At 41.0% G+C, this 21,797-nt stretch overlaps 1 protein-coding gene across 6 annotated transcripts in view; it reads left to right on the top strand.

Annotated features, from left to right (window-relative positions):
• The window catches only part of Ubr1 (Ubr1 ubiquitin ligase), a 288,431-nt gene that overhangs the window by 218,967 nt on the left and 47,667 nt on the right, over window positions 1–21,797 (top strand). For all 6 annotated transcript variants that reach the window (XM_070083324.1, XM_070083319.1, XM_070083320.1 and 3 more), the window contains one exon: window positions 9,904–10,068. In XM_070083324.1, the coding sequence (XP_069939425.1) occupies window positions 9,904–10,068 (165 nt within the window). The remainder of the gene's footprint in view (window positions 1–9,903; window positions 10,069–21,797) is intronic.

The following is a 21,797-nucleotide window of genomic DNA, read 5'->3' as shown; positions in this document are numbered from 1 at the left end:
CACTTCGACTGTTAGCATAAAATACCATCATAAGTTTTTTCTTCTGCACATTTTTCCTATTCACCTTTGTTTTTACACAATTTCTGAAATTATCATTACCCAGAGTTACTCCATGACAGTTACTATTAAGATTCTTAATATCAGAGCGTAAGTCAATACGTATATCTATACTCATTATTTATCATTTCTAAACCCATACCTCTAACTAATCCTAGTTTAAAGTCCTAACAACCCCCTCAGCTGAGCTAGCAAGAAAACCCACACCTGCCCTGGATAAGTGAACCCCATCCCTGGCATACATGTCATTTCGGCCATAGAAGTTGTCCCAGTTGTCAATGAATGGTATTGCATTATCATTACAGTTTTTATCCAGCCAACAATTAATACCAATTGCTCTGGACAACCATTCATTTCCAACACCCCTTCTTGGCAAAAATGCCACATATAACAGGGCACCCCCCCTTCTTCCTAATTATGTCTATTGCCATCCTGAACTTTCTGATTAAATCCTCACTTCTGCGCTTGCCTACATCATTGCCTCCAGCACTGAGACAGATAATAGGATCATCCCATTACTGTTCATGTTGTTGTCAAGCTGGCTAACAATATCCTCCATCCCAGCCCCCGGAAAGCAAACCCTCTGTCTCCTACTCCTGTCCTTCAAGCAGAATGCCCTATCCATGTACCTAACCTGGCTATCCCCAACAACAATAATATTCTTACCTTCCTTGGTGTCGTTTGTCGTGACGTTTCCAGTAGTCGACTCACATTCGTCGGGTAGCACAGAGACTGCATTAGATGTTTCCACAACAGTTTTCACAGCAGTCTTTCTTCTTCATCATTTCTACCTTTCCCTTCGTCTTCTTGATCATCAACTTCGTTCCATGCTGTCCAGCCACTGTCCAGTTTCCCTTCTTGACCTGAGGACTCAGAACAGGAGGACTGCTACGAATCCTCTTGTTTTCCTCAGTCAATCGCTGTATCTCCAAATTCGCTACCCTCAATTCTTCCTTAAGCCGCTGGTAAAGTTACTCGATGGAGGGCATCTTGGTTCAATCCAAGGAAAGTACACTAACATCACCACTGAGCTAAGTACATGTCACCACTGAGGGTAGCTTTGGGTAGAGGTCGTTTTGATAAGGACCTGCCTTGTATGGGCCAGTAGGCCTTCTGCAGTGTTCCTCCATTCTTATGTTCTTAAGTGAATGTGACCTGACCTGACTAAGAACATAAGAAAGAAGGAACACTGCAGTAGGCCTGTTGGCACATACTTGGCAGGTCCTTCACAATCCAACCCACTAACAGAATAAATGCTACCCAAGCAATAAGAAAAACATAAGAATGGATGGTAGGTAAGACATGTAGGCAACATTTAGGCAACTTTATTCTGAAACGATTCGCCTACACAGTAGGCTTCTTCAGGCGGGTACAGAAAGTAGGCAGGAGCAGTAGAGATGTGAAGACGATGTAATCAGTCCATCACCCTTGAAGTCATAGATTTGAGGTTGTCAGTCCCTCAGCCTGGAGAAGTTCTGTTCCAAAGCCTGGAACTAACTGAAGCTCAAGCAACAGTGTTGAGACTTAAATACTGTCAGAAGGAGAGGTGCAGCATAGTAGTAGTAGTAGTAGTAGTGAGAATGTAGCCACTGAGAGGTCACATCCCTCTCAGATCAAACAATTCTTACTTGAAAAAGTTGTCCAAGGTGTTTTCTCTTCTGTACCAAGATGCCATTGTGTTGCAGTGTCTGACAGAGTGAATATCAAAATGGTATACAAAACCGACAGGTTGGTAGGTAAAACACATAGGCAACTTTATTCCGAAACGTTTCGCCTACACAGTAGGCTTCTTCAGTCAAGTACAGAAAGTAGGCAGGAGCCTACTTTCTGTACTTGACTGAAGAAGCCTACTGTGTAGGCGAAACATTTCAGAATAAAGTTGCCTAAATGTTGCCTATGTGTCTTACCTACCAACCTGTCAGTTTTGTATACCATTTTGATATTCACTCTGTCAGACACTGCAACACAGTGGCATCTTGGTACAGAAGAGAAAACACCTTGGACAACTTTTTCAAGTGAGAATTGTTTGATCTGAGAGAGACGTGACCTCTCAGTGGCTACATTCTCACTACTGCTACTACTCTGCACCTCTCCTTCCGACAGTATTTAAGTCTCAACACTGTCGCTTGAGCTTCAGTTAGTTTCAGACTTTGGAACAGAACTTCTCCAGGCTGAGGGACTGACAGCCTCAAATCTACGACTGATTATATCGTCTTCACATCTCTACTGCTCCTGCCTACTTTCTGTACTCGACTGAAGAAGCCTACTGTGTAGGCGAAATGTTTCGGAATAAAGTTACCTAAATGTTGCCTATGTGTCTTACCTACCAACCTGTTGGTATTGTATACCATTTTGATATTCAACATAAGAATGGAGCAACACTGCACAAGGCCTACTGGCCCATACAAGACAGGTCCTTATCAAAATCACCACTACCCAAAGCTAGTCAAGAATTCACTCCCGCACCCACGACACCAATCAAACTCGTCCCCTCCCACTCATATATTTGTCCAATCTCTCTTTAAAGCTACCCAAGGTTCTAACCTTGATCATAATAAGCTTTGATAATTCTGTTTACTCAAGTGCAAGTCCCACTCAAATCCATCTCCTCTCACTCCTGTATTTCTTCTTCTTTCAACAAACCGGCCGTATTCCACCGAGGCAGGGTGGCCCAAAAGGAAAAATGAAAGTTTCTTCTTTTACATTTAGTAATATATACAGGAGAAGGGGTTACTAGCCCCTTGCTCCCGGCATTTTAGCCGCCTCTTGCAACACGCATGGCTTACGGAGGAAGAATTTTGTTCCACATCCCCATGGAGATAAGAGGTAATGAACAAGAACTAGAAAGAAAATAGAAGAAAACCCAGAGGGTGTGTATAGAAATGTTTGTACATGTATGTGTAGTGTGACCTAAGTGTAAGTAGAAGTAGCAAGACTTACATGAAAATCTTGCATGTTTATGAGACAGAAAAAAGGACACAGCAATCCTACCATCATGTAAAACAATTACAGGCTTTCGTTTTACACTCACTTGGCAGGACGGTAGTATCTCCCTGGGCGGTTGCTGTCTACCAACCTACTACCTAGAACTCGTGTATTTATCCAACCTAAATTTGAAATTACCCAAGGTGGGAGAATTGGACCTGCCTCGCATGGGCCAGTAGGCTTTCTGCAGTGTTCCTTTTTTATTTTGTGTGGAGCGTCAGTCATCTCTTCATAAGAACATAAGAAAGGAGGAACACTGCAGCAGGTCTGTTGGCCCATACTAGGCAGGTCCTTTACAATCCATCCCACTAACAAAACATTTGCCCAACCCAATTTTCAATGCCACCCAAGAAATAAGCTCTGTTAACTCCACCTGTTGTGCATTCCTTGAGTGATGGTGAAATTGCTGAAATGGTCTTAGATACATTAAGCATGTGATAAATGGTTTGGAAACTGACAGCTTGAAGAATTGAGACACTTAAGCAATATATGGGAATCTTTATTGAAGAAACGTTTCACCACACAGTGGCTTCATCAGTCCAATACAAAGCAGGAAGGTATAAGGAGAAGAGTTTGAGGTAATCAGTCCCTCAGCCTGGAATCATTCTCAAGAGTATTTGTCATATGGTAAAAAAGAAAAATGGTTTTCTATGACTATCCTGCAGAATCCGCATCTGCATCCAGGAGGATGTCAAGATGTGACATCTGCAATCCACATCCGTATCCGAATTGTTCTGTAAGCAGATATCTGCATTTGCATCCGCAAATTAAGTAAGACATCTGAATACACATCCGCATCCGCAATATCTAAATATTCACATCCAATACATCCCTACAGTAGACCCTCATATTACACAGATTTATTTGGCACTTTTTAGTTATTACACTTTAAAAACTGTGGCATAATTTTATACAACACTTTGTAAAGTTAACATGGTTTGATTTATGGGAGGGGAAAAAATTTAGAGCATCGCCCACGGGATATTTCCCTAGCTCAGGCAGCTACCTGGCTATGGGTGAGATCACTGTCTCCATGGGGCTGCACCGGGCTTTAAGGCAGCAAAGGATCGCTTCACCTTGCTCCTTTGCAGTAATGCGTCAGGTGATTTCAAGTGTAAGCCCATGGTTATTTACCACTCTAAGAATCCTTGTGCTTTGAAAGGTGTAAACAAAAACACCTTACCAGTGATATGGAGGTCAAACCAGTTAACATGGATGAATGATGAAATATTGACTGGTTTAAGCATCACTTTATTCCCAAAGTCAAGTTTTACCTGCACAAGAAGAACTTTGCATTCAAGGCTGTCTTCATTCTTGATTATTCCTGTACTTATCCAGCAGTTTTGCTGGATATGATCCCATGTGTAAAAGTTGTATTTTTACTTCCAAATGCAACATCTTCAATATAACCACAGGATCAGGGAGTTAAGTCATTCAAGTGGAACTACACAAGAAAAGTGATGAAAAAACTAGTTGCATTAATGGACTTGTGTCTCCAGCCTGGTAGTACCAAGCTTCTGGAATAATGTACAGTTTACTGCATGGTAAAAGAAACCAGAGATCCATTACATAATTTATGCACACACTAATACAACCATAGACTTTAGCACAAGAAACTCAGCCATCCACTTCTGCCCATCTACCTCAGCCCAGTAGAGCCACACCATGCATCTTCACTCTCTTCACAATCACTGACATACATCATCAGCCACAATTTAAGGTAAATAATATTGTATTCTTAAGCTTCAAAAACATTATCATTTTTTTTATAAGATTTGTTTTTCTTTTTTTTTTAAGAGGGGGAGGAACCCTATTTTCCCTATGAGCTTTTATATAACACGGATTTATCTAACACAGCATTTTCAGGACTGTAACTACCGTGTAATATGAGGGTCTACTGTAGCTAATTTTGCAAGCGTGATAAAAGTATAGGATATGGCTAATCATTTTCAGGCATATATCATTAATGTGGCGCTCGCTGTAGAGCAATTTTCTAATATGGCTCTAAACCCTTTCACTGTTGGTGCTCATATGTTATGAGAGAATGGGTCTGAGTGGTCAGTGTGTGCAGTACAAAAGAATCCTGCAGTACGCTGTGCATGAGAAAAAAAAAACATCGACTGTATTGTTGGTTTAAAACACCAACTTTATGGTGTATTTTCATATGGTATTTATGGGTGTATTCTCGTTTTCTTGGTCTAGTTTGATAGAATGAAAGATACATTACAGAAATAGAGATGATTTTGAGTGGTTTATGGACTAAAAGTACCTTGAAATTGAGTTCTAAGTAGCAGAAATGTGCAATTTTTGCCAATGTTCCAGACTAAACAGGATTTGGAATTCTTCGCTTGCCTAACCCTTGGGCACGACCTTCTTCCACATTGGACAAATGTGACACCACCTACGACTGCTGTACCTCTCCTGCCTACGGTATGTAAGCTGCTTCTAAGCACGTATGCTGTAGTCTATTCAAGATTGATGGACTGACCACATTGACTCAAGGTTGAGGGACTGATTACCTCATTCTCCCCCTGTTCTTCACGCTTCTCCTTTGTATGGACTGATGAAGCCACTGTGTGGCGAAACATTTCCTCAATAAAAATACCCAAGAGTTGCACATGTCTAATTTATCAAGAGTAAACAGTCACACGTTCAATACACGTCAACTGGTGGGTCTAATATGCTTTCACAAATGCACTGATATTATTTATTCCATTTTTACAATAATGTAGTAGTCTGCATCACAGTAAATCTTCTATTTTTTGTGTGAATAAAAATTCAAAATGGAAAGCAAGTGTAATATAAGAGGGACCTGGAAACATGACTAATAAACAGAGAAAATGTTATTTTAGTGCTAGGAATGTTTGTATTGTTAATTCTGGACCCTTTTTGAAATTGGCTTTGAATTGTGTATGAAATTGGCAAAATTACCAATTTCTGATCACTGTTGGGTAGTTGAAATCGATAATGAGTGATTTCTTGTACTCGATCAATAGAACAAATGGAGTTCTAGTGAAATAGCTATGAGTTTGATCGACTGGAACAATGGAATTAGTCGAAAATTCTGCTCAGAGTGGGCCAAATCGCTGATGCTTAACCCGTAAACGGTCCAAGCAGATCTATGTTCACATGTGTAGCACTACAAAAGTAGATCTAAGTTTTTTTACACATTTTCAAATGTAGAAAAACAAAAAGATCTACTTTTTTTACATACTTGCAAATGTTGAAAAAACATATATATATGTTGTGATTACCATCGGGAAAAGTCTCTTATCATTTCATCTTTTTTTTTTTTTTAATTCTTTGGCACTGAGAGCAAGTTTGTGAGCAGGCATCTCGACAGTGAAAGGGTTGAGATGATTTTTCTGCAATTTTCAACAAATAAATATTTATTTTTACTTTTGCATCTTTTTTTTAGGCCTAATAATATTGCATGCTTCATAAATGATAGCATAAACATGTTTTTAGGCTTTTATATGTACTGCCAAGTGAAAAAAAAAAAAACTGTGATTTGCTTTACTGTGATGGTCTAGAACCTAACCTTCCATATGCCTATATAAAGGTGGAAAGCTGAAAGTCTGATAATATTGCATGCTTCATAAATGATAGTGTAAACATGTTTTTAGGCTTTTATATGTACTGCCAAGTGAAAAAAAAAAAACTGTGATTTGCTTTACTGTGATGGTCTAGAACCTAACCTTCCATATGCCTATATAAAGGTGGAAAGCTGAAAGTCTGATAATATTGCATGCTTCATAAATGATAGTGTAAACATGTTTTTAGGCTTTTATATGTACTGCCAAGTGAAAAAAAAAAAAGCTGTGATTTGCTTTACTGTGATGGTCTAGAACCTAACCTTCCATATGCCTGTATAAAGGTGGAAAGCTGAAAGTCAACATAGATAAGAGTAAGGTGATGCAGGTATCAAATGATTTAGATAGATAAATTGGATATCACATTGGAGGGAGGGAGTTTGGTAGAAGTGAATGTTTTCAGATACAGTAGACCATTATATTGCACAGATTTATTTGCCACATTTTGGTTATTGCACTGTTGAAAAATTGCGACAGTTTTATACAACACTTCATAAAATTAACTTAACACACTTTCGTTTGTGAGCGTGGAAAAAATTTCCCCAGCTCAAGCTTCCGCCTTGTTGTGGTTCAGTGGGGGAGACCTCTCACCATCCCCTACCACCCCCGATACTCTCATCCTAGCCTTCGTGAATGTGTGTTCAGTTCCATTGTCTTCGGATCTTGCTGTGTTTGTGAATTATTTTGATGTTTTAATTGCTATATCTTGTATCTGCCAAGCAATCATAGCACCCTGTAGGCAGACAAGTGTTGCTGAAAGTGGCAAGAAAAGGTATAAGTGTTTAAGTACAGCCTCTCCTCACTTAACGATGGAGTTCCGTTCCTGAGACTACATCGTTAAACGAATTCATCACTAAGTGAGGAGCATCCTATAATGGTAGTGAGTTTATGCTAACCATCTTTGATATTGTTTTAATGTCACCTTTGCACCATTTATAACATTTCTGGTATATTTTTAAATGTTTATACAGTAGTGTACTGTATATTGAAATAAACAGAATAGAGGAAATCAGTTCTAATATTCATTATTTAGGTATGAATACTGATAAATCTGAGGCGTCGGTAAACAAGTACGTCATTAAGTGAGGAGAGGCTGTATTAAAATTAACAAAGAAAACAGAGATATTAGACAAATAAGTCACTTTGTCTGACTTTTTTGGGTTATCCTGGGTACTCTACACACATGCTGCTATGTATGATACAATCTATGTAACTATTTGTTTATACCTGAATAAAATTACGACTTAATGAAGCATCATTTTGTAAAATTAAAAAGAATGAGGTAAATATACAAGTTTGTGTGATGACTGACTGACTGACTTATTGACTTGACAGACTTATTGACTTGACAGACTTATTGACTTGACAGACTTATTGACTTGACAGACTTATTGACTTGACAGACTTATTGACTTGACAGACTTATTGACTTGACAGACTTATTGACTTGACAGACTTATTGACTTGACAGACTTATTGACTTGACAGACTTATTGACTTGACAGACTTATTGACTTGACAGACTTATTGACTTGACAGACTTATTGACTTGACAGACTTATTGACTTGACAGACTTATTGACTTGACAGACTTATTGACTTGACAGACTTATTGACTTGACAGACTTATTGACTTGACAGACTTATTGACTTGACAGACTGATTTACTGACTTAATTAAAGTTAGACTTTTTCACTGAAGAGGACCCTGACAAATTTAGAAGCAGTGCTCTGAAACTGTCTAGAGCAGCTGATGCCTTACCATCAGCTGTATAATGTACTGCAGGGTAAAATAAAACAGAAATCCATTACAGAATTTATGCACACTCCAGTACAACCATCAACTTCAATTACAGAACCTCTACCATCCACCTCAGCCCAGTAGGGCCACAGCATAACTCTCCACTCTCTTCATAATCATTGACAGACACCAGCACCTACAATTTAAGGTAAGAAATATACTACTATTTCAGTTGCATTTGTAGTCTTAAGCAGTGAAAACAGCATAATACATCACAGCAATGAACTACAATTGCATATTTACTTTTATTTTTGTAAGATCTGGAGGTCTAAAAAAGAGTTGTTTGGCTTTTTCGAGGCTCCCAGGAACTTCAGTTCTTCCGTTTATCTAGCATGGATTTACCTAATACGGCATTTTTAGGAACGTAACTACCCTGTAATATAATGACCTGCTGTATTTGGGAGTTGACTTGTCAGCATATGGGTTTATGAAGGATAAGGTTAACCATAGAATTGATGAAGGAAAAAAAAGGTAAGTGGTGTGTTGAGGTATCTGTGGAGACAAAGAACGTTATCCATGGAGGCAGAGAAGGGAATGTACGAGAGTATAGTGGTATCAACACTTATATGGGTGTGAAGCATGGATTGCAAATGTTGCAGCGAGAAGGTAGCTGGAGGCAGTGGAGATGTGTCTAAGGGCAGTGTGTGGTGTAAATATTATGCAAAGAATTTGTAGTGTGGAAATTAGGAGGAGGTGTGGAGTTACTAAAAGTATTAGAGGGCTGAAGAGGAACTGTTGAGGTAGTTTGGTCATTTAGAGAGAAGGGAACAAAGTAGAATGACTTGAAGAGCATATAGCTCTCTTGGGGAAGGAAGGCGAGGTAGGGGTCATCCCTGAAAAAGTTGGAGAGAAGAGGTAAAGGAAGTTTTTTAGGCGAGGGGTTTGGATTTCCAGCAAGCATGCTTGAGTGTGTTAGATAGGAGTGAATGGAGACTAATGGTTTTGGTTACCTGATGAGTTGTTGGAATATGAGCAGGGTAATATTTTGTGAAGGGATTCAGGGAAACCGGTTAGCTGGACTTGAATACTGGAAATGGGAAGTAGTATAATGCCTGCACTTTAAAGGAGGGGTATGGGATGTTGGCAATTTGGAGAAACATCTAAATTGTCATATCTGAGCGCCTCTGCAAAGACAGTGATTATGTATGAGCGATGGTGAAAGTGTTGAATGATGATGAAAGTTTTTTCTTTCTTTTTGAGTCACCATGCCTTGGTGGGAAATGGTTGATGTGTTGAAAAAAAAATACGTATATATAATAATAATAATAATAATAATCAATAGAAAACAGTGTTATGACAAATGTTATATATTGCATGAGTTTAACGTTTTTGGTATATGTATTAAAAAATGTGGAGCATTATAGTTCTATTTACAGCTAAGACTATATGGTAGATAGTTTCTTCTTCCTGTCTGGTTAGAGATGATATAAAGGATATTGATATACAGTGTACCAAATCTTTACTGCAGGTCATCGAAAGTGCCATTGTTCGTCTGTTAAGTATCCTGCTTGAAGGAGGAGAAACTACCCCAGCTGTTTTAGAATGGGACACCTTTAGTATGCTGGTAACACTCAGCCTTGGACTTCCATCAATTTTTCCTAATATTCAAGGAAAAGCTACTGGTAGTCAACAGGTAAACTCAGTGCAGTGTATATATATATATATATATGGGGAAGGGGGTATTGTTGAAGCAGAATTATTAACTTGTACAAGTGTTGCTGCTAGTGTATGTATTCTTATATTCATCACATTTCCTTATGATTTTACTGTCATGAATACTGACTAAAGAACAGGTAAATCCTACATGAATAGAATGGTTCTGGATATTTCAGATTTGGAGACCTTCAGACCACCTGCTGAAGAAAGGTGTTAGAGTTGCAAATAGTGCAGATCCTTTAAACCTATTCTTTGATTTTCCTTCCTTGTTTGATTTATCTGTTCATATTTCTTTCTTTATCAGATTGGAGGGAGAGAATATGGAGGAGGTGAATGTATTCAGATATTTGGGAGTGGACGTGTCAGCGGATGGCGTCTATGAAAGATGAGGTGAATCATAGAATTGATGAGAAAAGGGTGAGCGGTGCACTTAGGAGTCTGTGGAGACAAAGAACTTTGTCCTTGGAGGCAAAGAGGGGAATGTATGAGAGTATAGTTTTACCAACGCTCTTATATGGGTGTGAAGCGTGGGTGATGAATGTTGCAGCGAGGAGAAGGCTGGAGGCAGTGGAAATGTCATGTCTGAGGTCAATGTGTGGTGTGAATATAATGCAGAGAATTCGTAGTTTGGAAGTTAGGAGGAGGTGCGGAATTGCCAAAACTGTTGTCCAGAGGGCTGTGGAAGGGTTGTTGAGGTGATTCGGACATGTAGAGAGAATGGAGCGAAACAGAATGACTTCAAGAGTGTATCAGTCTGTAGCGGAAGGAAGGCGGGGTAGGGGTCGGCCTAGGAAAGGTTGGAGGGAGGGGGTAAAGGAGGTTTTGTGTGCGAGGGGCTTGGACTTCCAGCAGGCATGCGTGAGCATGTTTGATAGGAGTGAATGGAGACAAATGGTTTTTAATACTTGACGTGCTGTTGGAGTGTGAGCAAAGTAACATTTATGAAGGGATTCAGGGAAACCGGCAGGCCGGACTTGAGTCCTGGAGATGGGAAGTACAGTGCATGCACCCTGAAGGAGGGGTGTTAATGTTGCAGTTTAAAAACTGTAGTGTAAAACACCCTTCTGGCAAGACAGTGATGGAGTGAATGATGGTGAAAGTTTCTTTTTCAGGCCACCCTGCCTTGGTGGGAATCGGCCGGTGTGTTAATAAAAAAAAATAATTTTTCTTTTTCCTAGTTACTGTTCGAAAGTAAAGTGAGAGATCATGTTAATATTGACTACAATTTCCACCTTTTTTTTTTATATTGAAAACTGTTTGTTTTCCTGTATTGTGTTTGATGGATGAGACACAGATGGATACAGACAGGCATAACACGAGGCTCAAAACACTTTTCGACATCCCTCATGTTGTTTCACACTATGCAAAAATGCAATGCACATAAAGGGCCCAAAGATCTGGAGCTCTTTGCTTGAAACAGCAAGAGGTCCCCTACCCACAAATCAATTAGGACTATACTTAAAAATCACCCTTCTTTGGTGGGAGACGGCAGACTTGTTAAAAAAAAAAAAAACTTAAAAATCAGAGAATTCGGAGTGTGGAAATTAGGAGGAGGTGTGGAGTTATTAAAAGTATTAGTCAGAGGGGTTGTTAAGGTGGTTTGGTCATTTAGAGAGAATGAATCAAAGTAGAATGACTTGGAGAGCGTATAAATCTGTAGGGGAAGGAAGGAGGGGCAGAGGTCGTCCTTTAACCCCTAAACAGTCCAAACGTATATATACGTTCTTATGCGTAGTGCCCTGAACATATATATACATTTTAATTTTCCTGCCTCTAAATTTGGCATGATTGCCCTGAGATGCCTGGTCAGCATAGAATGGGTCTTAACACTGTGTGCACCATATTAAAAAAATCTGGGACCACTTAGTACCTTGTGGGAGCACCAGTTAAATTGAGTGCCAGCTAGAGCAAACAGTGTGGCAAACACTAAGGATTCGCTGATGTAATGTCATGTTAACATTCCTCTTTTAACCCTTTCAAGGTCCGTGCTGTAGATCTACTGCTTTACGTTCAGGGTCCAAACCGTAGATATACGCCATGAGCTCAGCTCACTCTGATTAGCTGTGAGTGGTAAATTTGGGCCTAGATATGAGAGAATACATCTATGTGGTATGTGTGCACCACATAAAACAAATCCTGCAGCACAGTGTATAATGAGAGAAAAAATTGAGACTGTGATTTTCGATTAAAACAGCAACTTTGCAGTGTTTTTTCGTATATTTCTTAGTTGTATTTGCGATTTCTTAGTCTCGTTTGATAGAATGGAAGATATATTACAGAAATAGAGATGATTTTGATTGGTTTTAGCATTGGAAATGGCTTGAAACTGAGCTCAAAGCAGCAGAAATGTTAAATTTTTGCTGATGTTCAAGAGTAAACGGATGACCTCACACGTCTAATACACGCCAGCTGGTGGGTCTAATATACATTCACAAATGTGGTGATGATATTTATACAATTATTACAATATTGCATAACAGTAAATCTTCTATTTTTTGGTTTGAATAAAAATTCATTATGTGAATAAAAAATCAAAATGGAATTCATTTGTAAAGCCTCAAAACGTAACTAATGAACAGAGGAAATGTTAGTTTAGTGCCAGGAATACCTACATTGTTTATTCTGGACCCTATTTTGAAATTGGAATATTTTTGAACTTTGTGTTAAATTGGCCAAATTACCAATTTCCGATCACTTTATTTTGTAGTTGAAACAGTTGACTTGGCGATTTCTTGTGCTCAGTCGATAGAATAGAAGTAATACTAGTGAAATGGTTAAGAATTTGGTCAACTGGAATAATGTAATTGGCCTAAAATGGAAGTCAAAGACGGCAAAATTGCCAATTCGTAAATATCGCTGACACATCAAAATTCACGAGAGCATAATTTCGTCAGTTTTCCATCAAATTTTGTACCTTTTGTTTTATTATCTTCAGAAAAAGATTCTCTACCATTTCATAAGAAAAATAACAAAAATTAATTTTTGAAAATTCTTGGACTCTAGTGTGCACTTTGAAATTTGGCCTCTGGACTCTGAAAGGGTCAAGAGGAAAGTGATGTTAACCCCAAGTTTAGGGTCTCTCTATCTGTCTCTGTCTATCTCTTTCACTCTCTCTGGCTATCTCTTTCAATCTGTCTGTCTATCTCTGTCTCACAGGTTCACATAAATACAAGTATACATAGTGTAAATTACCTAGGATAACCCAAAAAATCCAGACAAAGTGCTATACTCTGCTTTAAGATGTGAGTAAACGTGATGAACGCAGTCTTGTGGCTCTCTCTGAGACAGAGAGCTAGATGGATAGACAGACAGACAGGAAGCTTGACACAGACAAATAGACAGACATGTTTGTGTACCAATGAAAACAAAGCACCAATGCTCATCAAATGTCGCCTCTAATCTTTTCTTATCAAGTGTTAATCACTGCACCCTCCCATATGCTCATCAAAAGTCAGCTGTTATCAAATGTTATCTCATCTTATGTCACTGTCACGGGTGGAAGTTGTTTTTCATGCTTCAAGGGAACTTATTATTACCTATTATTATTATTACATATTCTTCTTCTCCTCCTCTTTCTCTTCCTCCTCCTCTTTCTCTTCCTCCTCCTCCTCTTTCTCTTCCTCCTCCTCCTCTTTCTCTTCCTCTTCCTCCTCCTCTTCCTCTTCTGCTCCTCTCCTCCTCCTCTTCTCCTCCTCCTCTTCTCCTCCTCCTCTTCCTCCTCCTCCTCTTCCTCCTCCTCCTCCTCCTCCTCTTCCTCCTCCTCCTCTTCCTCCTCCTCCTCTTCCTCCTCCTCCTCTTCCTCCTCCTCCTCCTCCTCCTCCTCCTCCTCCTCCTCCTCCTCCTCCTCCTCCTCCTCCTCCTCCTTCTCTTCCTACTTCTCCTCCTCCTACCCTTACTCCTCATTATTATTATATACTTCCACATATCCAAAACATTGCTGGGACATATAAATACTTTGTATATATTCCAAGACAATAGTAAATGGCCAAGGCAGGTGTAAATGTCCACCTGTCAATGTGTTTGTGACAATTTGAGTACAATTTCAGTACCTAATACTAGTGTCAGAACAAAGAATGGCTATGAAATGACAAGAACTATTATAAATTGTAATTATCAGAACATAAAAATTATATAAAATAATATGAAAAATCGAAAAAAGAAAATGAGCACTTGGACCATTTAAGGGTTAAAAGGTTAGAAGGAGAGGGTAAAGGAGGTTGTGTGGGCGAGGGGCTTGGACTTCCAGCAAGTGTATGTGGGCATGTTAGATATGAGTGAATGGAGACGAATGGTTTTTAGGACCTGACGAGCTGTTGGAGTGTGAGCAGGGTAATATTTAGTGAAGGGATTTAGGGAAACCAATTAGCCAAACTTGAGTCCTGGAAATGGGAAATATAATGTCTGCACTTTAAATGACATTGGGATATTGACAGTTTGGAGGGACTTCTAAACTGTCGTATGAGTGTCTCTGCAAAGACTGATTATGTGTGAGTGAGGTGAAAGTGTTGAATGATGATGAAAGTATTTGTCTTTCTTTTTGGGTTTTTCTTTCTTGTTAGGTCACCCTGCCTCGGTGGGAAACGGCCGACTTGTTAAAAAAAAAAAAAATCATGTCATCTCTCAATAATAGCCATACCCACACTATGGTCACTTTCCCAAATAGATTGGAGGGAGGGAGTATGGAGGAGGTGAATGTACAGTGGACCCCCGCATAACGATCACCTCCGAATGCGACCAATTATGTAAGTGTATTTATGTAAGTGCGTTTGTACGTGTATGTTTGGGGGTCTGAAATGGACTAATCTACTTCACAATATTCCTTATGGGAACAAATTCGGTCAGTACTGGCACCTGAACATACTTCTGGAGTGAAAAAATATCGTTAACCGGGGGTCCACTGTATTCAGATATTTGGGAGTGGACGTGTCAGCGGATGGGTCTATGAAAGATGAGATGAATCATAGAATTGATGAGGGGAAAAGGGTGAGTGGTGCACTTAGGAGTCTGTGGAGACAAAGAACTTTGTCCTTGGAGGCAAAGAGAGGAATGTATGAGAGTAGTTTTACCAACGCTCTTATATGGGTGTGAAGCGTGGGTGATTAATGTTGCAGCAAGGAGATGGCTGGAGGCAGTGGAGATGTCATGTCTGAGGGCAATGTGTGGTGTGAATATAATGCAGAGAATTCGTAGTTTGGAAATAAATAACAAAAAGGCACAATACCGTGACTGGAACGATACACAAATAACCCGCACATAAAAGACAGAAGCTTACGACGACGTTTCGGTCCGACTTGGACCATTGACAAAGTCACACTAACAGAGGAGGAGCAGGACGGCTATATATAGGCAGGAAGAGGTGGAGGTAGTAGTAGTGGTAGTAGTAGTAGTAGTAGTAGTAGTACAAGAATTGTATATAATACCGACAGGATGAAATGACACATGCACAACACCCGGGCATCCCCACCGTAGACGTTTCGCCATCCAGCCAGCCACTGGATGGCGAAACGTCCACAACAAAGACAACCAGACGCCGCACATGTGTCTAATTTCATCAGTAGATGTAGTAGAAGAAGAAGAGGTAGTAGCTACCTCTTCTTCTTCTACTACATCTACTGATGAAATTAGACACATGTGCGGCGTCTGGTTGTCTTTGTTGTGGACGTTTCGCCATCCAGTGGCTGGCTGGATGGCGAAACGTCTACGGTGGGGATGCCCGGGTGTTGTGCATGTGTCATTTCATCCTGTCGGTATTATATACAATTCTTGTACTACTACTACTACTACTACTACTACCACTACTACTACCTCCACCTCTTCCTGCCTATATATAGCCGTCCTGCTCCTCCTCTGTTAGTGTGACTTTGTCAATGGTCCAAGTCGGACCGAAACGTCATCGTAAGCTTCTGTCTTTTATGTGCGGGTTATTTGTGTATCGTAGTTTGGAAGTTAGGAGGAGGTGCGGGATTACCAAAACTGTTGTCCAGAGGGCTGAGGAAGGGTTGTTGAGGTGGTTCGGACATGTAGAGAGAATGGAGCGAAATAGTGACTTCAAGAGTGTATCAGTCTGTAGTGGAAGGAAGGCGGGGTAGGGGTCGGCCTAGGAAAGGTTGGAGGGAGGGGGTAAAGGAGGTTTTGTGTGCGAGGGGCTTGGACTTCCAGCAGGCATGCGTGAGCATGTTTGATAGGAGTGAATGGAGACAAATGGTTTTTAATACTTGACGTGCTGTTGGAGTGTGAGCAAAGTAACATTTATGAAGGGATTCAGGGAAACCGGCAGGCCGGACTTGAGTCCTGGAGATGGGAAGTACAGTGCCTGCACACTGAAGGAGGGGTGTTAATGTTGCAGTTTAAAAACTGTAGTGTAAAGCACCCTTCTGGCAAGACAGTGATGGAGTGAATGATGGTGAAAGTTTTTCTTTTTCGGGCCACCCTGCCTTGGTGGGAATCGGCCAGTGTGATAATAAAAATAATAAATGTCTATAAAGCCATTATTACAAACCTAAAAATGTATGTTTGTATCATAATTAGTACTACCTCATATTAATAATAGAGTAAACATTGAATATTTGTAATCTACTACTATTTACCTTTCTAGACTTAAGTAGTCTTTAAGTACTATTAGGTTAAGTCTGCCCGAAGTGCCCCAGCATTATAATGGCTTTCTTAGTACCAATTGATCCACCATGAGGCCTGGTCTCAGACCGGGCCGCGGGGGCGTTGATCCTCGAAACCTTCTCCAGGTAAACTCCAGGTAACATATGCACACACACACACACACACACACACACACACACACACACACACACACACACACACACACACACACACACACACACACACACACACACACACACACACACACACACACACACACACACACACACACACACACACACACACACACACACACACACACACACACACACACTCACACTCACACTCACACTCACACTCACACTCACACTCTCTCTCTCTCTCTCTCTCTCTCTCTCTCTCTTTTTCTCTCTCTCTTTTTTTACACAGGGTTTGACAAGGTTAAGGATTCCTAACTTTATTGGCAAGCTAAGAGCTGTTACCTACATCAGCTCATTTGAAAGCATTTTTATTGCTATGAGACATACAAGTAGGGAACAGGATGAAGTTGGAGCCATCTGTGGGCCAGCATTTTCATTTGATCAACTGACTCTATCTCGTTGACATCATTATGCTGTACGAATGTGTTCCATGCAATTCCCAGTGCTTGAAGTTTTGCTAAGAGGCCCTGGTGCCACACCCGGTTGAAAGCACCAGCAATGTCCAGTGCTACCACACAGCTGACTTTGGATTCATCCAGTGACTGGTGCCACTTAGTGGAGAGGTTTAACAACAGATCAGCAGCAGAGTAACCTTTCCTGAAGTCATATTGACGGTCACAAAGTAGTGAGTGGTAGTCAAAAAACTCTGTCATTTGTCTTGAGATTATTGTCTCAAGGATCTTACCAGTGATTGACAGGAGTGACACTGGTCTGTAGTTGCTGATTTCTGCTGTGCTCTTCTTTTTGTGAACAGGGACTACATTTGCCTCTTTCTACAGAGAGGGTCATTTACACTGTACTAGGCAGTGCTGAAAGATGCGAGTTAGAGGTGCTGCTAGCTGGTCTGCACATCTCGGCAATCTTGGGCTCAACTTGTCTGGGCCCACAGCCTTTTCTTGGTCAAGTGATTTAAGAAGGAAATGCACCTCCTCCTGCCTTATTGTCACCCCTGACAGTTTTGACACAGTTCTTGCAGCTAGCCAAGAAGGGTCCCTTGCTGGATCAGGAACTTGCATTTTGGTAGCAAGGTGTTCAGCAAAGAGGTCCGCCTTCTCTTGACTACTAGTAGAGGTGGTCCCATCCTGTCGATTTAGAGTTGGAATGAGTTCATCAGGCACATAACCCTGTCTGTCCTTGACCAGGGACCACCAGGTTTTGGAGCCTACCCTACCTGATGCTAGCTTTCTTTTTGTGTACACCTCCCATTTAGCAATGGCCCACTTTTGAACGTCACCCATATGCCTACAGGCTTGCCTGTGCAAGTTCCTGTTATAGGTGGTAGGATGTCGCTTATACCTTTGCCATGCTTTGTATTTAGCAGTAGCAGCCTCTCTACAACGAAAGCCAAACCAAGGCTGATCTGTAGGCTTCGTCACATATTGCCGGTGAGGAATGTGTTCTTGTTGTAGATTAAGGATGTGTCTAGTGAAGGCTTTCACTTGGTTGTCAACATCCCCTTGGAGAAGAGCATTCCAATTGGTGGTGGCGAGCTCAGAGCAAAGGGCTGGCCAGTTACCTCTTTCCCATAGCCAGGTTGTGCGTGTGAACTCCTCACCTCGTTCTGTTGGGATCTTAAGTGTTGTAAAAACGGCCTTGTGGCCAGATGATCCAATGTAGCTGAGGGGTTGACAAGTGACTATACCTTCTGCCAGATCACTCACTACTGGGTCAAGGGAGGAGCCAGAGATGTGAGTAGGGAAATTAACAAAGTTTCTCATGTCAAATACTGTAAGAAGGTCATCAAAGTCCCTCTGTATAAGGTGTTGGTTGAGGTCACCAACTATTATGATATGTTGACAGTTGTGTTGTAGCAGAAGGGAGTCCATATTTTCCATTAGGAAGTTGATGGGGTCTGCATGTTGCCACTGAGGTCTGTACATTGCACATGCTAGTACAGAGATACCAGTATTTATGCAGAGCTTGAAGAACATCATTTCAAGATGAGTAGGGGTGGCAGCATCAATGTGCTGGGCATGAACACTTTTAGAGGAGCACACAGCAACACCTCCTCCTTGCCCTTGCCTGTTTCTTCTCATCCATGAGGTGTAGCCAGCAATTCTTGCAAAATTTTCTGGAGTCCTGTCATCCAAAAATGTTTCAACAACAGCTATCATGTCTGGACGTCAAGTATTCACAAAACTATGTGTGAGCTCTCCAACATTAGTAATGAAACCTCTAATGTTGGCCAACAGGATGCTGATAGACTGGCTCCTCATGATGATGTGGTCAGCTTGAGGTGGTGGGTGTGTAAGGCATGTAAGGTGCCTGCCCTTGAGAAAGGTTGGGTACTGAGGCTGCTGCTGGGGTGTAGATCTGTGGTCTTGTATAAGGCACAATACCACCTGCTGGGCTGAGATAGGAGTAGCTGAGTGGGTGACATGTGAGTGTGTTCACCAATTCAGAGATCCTGCTGGTTTGTTCCGAGAACAGGTCTCTAAACAGGTGGTCCTGTCTGTCAAGTTCCTTTTTCTTCCGACATTGGTCCTCCTGACGTCCTTTCTTGTAGCAGTAATTGCACCTGGTATCTCGCAGGCAGTTGTTGGTGGTGTGCCCCTTCCGGTGACAGTGAGAGCACAGCCTAGGTGCCCGGGAGGGCGGACTATAATTTGTTGCACCTCCTGTGTTTTGCTGATTTATCCTCAGGTTCTGCCGCTGGGACTGTGTTAGTGGAGGGTGAGACGGCTGTAGATGTCTTCCTCCTTCACTTCCTCTTCCATGTCCTCTACCCCATCCACTACCCCGTCCACTACCCCGTCCACTACCCCGTCCACTACCAGTTCTGACAGATGTGTCCCTGCTGTTCGTACTTTGGCGCTGTAGGTGATCAGGTGCAGTGATAGTTCCCTGATTATTAACTGTACCAATATCTGGTGGAGAAACTCATGACTCAGAGCTTGCTGATGAGGCACTGCTCCCAGATGCTGGAATAGTGTCGGCAGGTGCACTGACAGGTGTAGGATCAGAGATGGTATATGCACTGTCTAGTGGAGTGGCAGTGGCTGAAGCAGAGGTGTCAGGTGTAGGAGAATTAATAGATCCAAGGCTTCCTTCATTGCTGGGAAGAGGATTTGTTCCCTCTGTGGTGGTCAGAGGAATTGTGTTAGAATTCCCAAAGGTAGTGTTTTGAACTCTGTCAATCTGTGGGGCCTTAGCGATGACAGAATTCCACCAGTGTTGGACTTCCAGTCTTTGTCAATAGTGTCACCATCAGCTGAGCAGCTTATGTCACTTGATGTAGGCTTGCACTGGCCTTCTACAATAGCTTGAAGGTTATCTAATGATTTGAGGAGCTTATGAAGTGCTTCCCTGTGATGGATTATCTTAGCTGCGACTTTACAACACAGCCCAAGTGGGCAGTCTTTATCTTTGGACAGGAGTCCCTGAGGTAGTACTTCTGAACCTTCCTCCTGTAGCTCCAGGCTTGTATCCACATATACCACAGGATTATGGATATCCTTCAATTTTCTGAAATTTTCAACCTGGCTGCAACAAAATTCTTCTGGAATGCAATCTGTGTGGCAGTAGTTGGAACAAGTAGGCTCCTTACATCTTTATTTATTTATTTATTTATTTATTTACAATTTGAGCACACATACAGAGGTACAAAAAAATACAGATAAGAGCAGCATGCCAAAGCCACTTATACTATGCATAGCATTACGGGCTGGCTTAAAATTAACTTAAGATTAACTAAGCAATGATGAAATCAGTGATAAAACATTAATGTAAACAGATTACTATAAAGCACAAGTGAGTATTACAAAGACAGGTCATATGGTTGCATGCATTGTTGTACATTCAGTCGTATGGAGTATTCTGTTAGGTAGTGTATTTAAAAAATAATAAAGTTAGATTGGGTTTTAGGTTTAACATTTATGTGATATAATTGGGAGAAACATTTAAGATATACAATTTATAAGGTTCAGTTATTCAGTATTTATTTGGTTTTGGGTGAGTAGGTGATCTTTGAGAAGAGACTTGAATTTATAAACAGGTAGTGTTTCTTTTATATTTACAGGTAATGAATTCCAGATTTTAGGGCCTTTTATGTGCATTGAGTTTTTGCATTGTGTGAGATGGACACGAGGAACATCAAAGAGTGATCTATGCCTTGTGTTATGGTCATGTGTTCTATTGAGGTTGGCAAGGAGATGTTTGAGGGGAGGGTTAATATCAGAGTTAAGTGTTCTATGTATGTAATAGGTGCAGTAATAAGTATGGATGTTTTGTATGGTGAGTAGAAGAATTTTGTCCCTTGTGGTATACCCACAAACACTGCAGTAACTACTGGGACAATAGCCAGATAGCATAGATATTCTTGCTATTTTGCGATGTGAAGTCATCACAGAGGAGGCGTTAGGTTTGCAATGAAGTTCACAGGAGAGAGAGAGAGAGTATGGGTGGTGGTATCGTGGGGGTGTTTATAGCGGGGTGGGTAGTGAGGGCAGGCAGTGGCCGGCAAGCTGGAAGTGTTGCCTTCTCACTATCACTTAATAAACAGTTTATGGTATCCACTTTTTCACTAAAGGAAGATGTTACACATATCACTATGTTGCATTGTACCAGTCACGTTGTTATAAAGCACCCAGATGCTGGTACATAGCACAAAAGACATAATATTAGATGCTCTCTGTGAAGGCAATAGTGACGTCACTCCTAGGCCTGCCGCTGTCCCCTCACTCACACCATATCGTTCACCATACCACACTTAAATATCACTGATATTGCTTGTATTCACTTCAGTGGAGGAGATGGCTTACTTGTACTGATGTGTTGTAGGTAGTACTACGTCACTGAACAATTTTTGTCCTCACCAACCCTTGTAGTTAAGTAATATTAAGAAAGTTTGTGGAGCACACTGTGACACATCTTCACACTCTTTCTCTCTCTCTCATTCTCTCTCTCTCTCTCT

Source organism: Cherax quadricarinatus, chromosome 9 (assembly GCF_038502225.1).
Source record: "Cherax quadricarinatus isolate ZL_2023a chromosome 9, ASM3850222v1, whole genome shotgun sequence".
Lineage (NCBI taxonomy): Eukaryota > Metazoa > Arthropoda > Malacostraca > Decapoda > Parastacidae > Cherax > Cherax quadricarinatus.
Note: the sequence above shows the minus strand (reverse complement) of the source record. Positions and strands in the feature narration are given on the sequence as shown.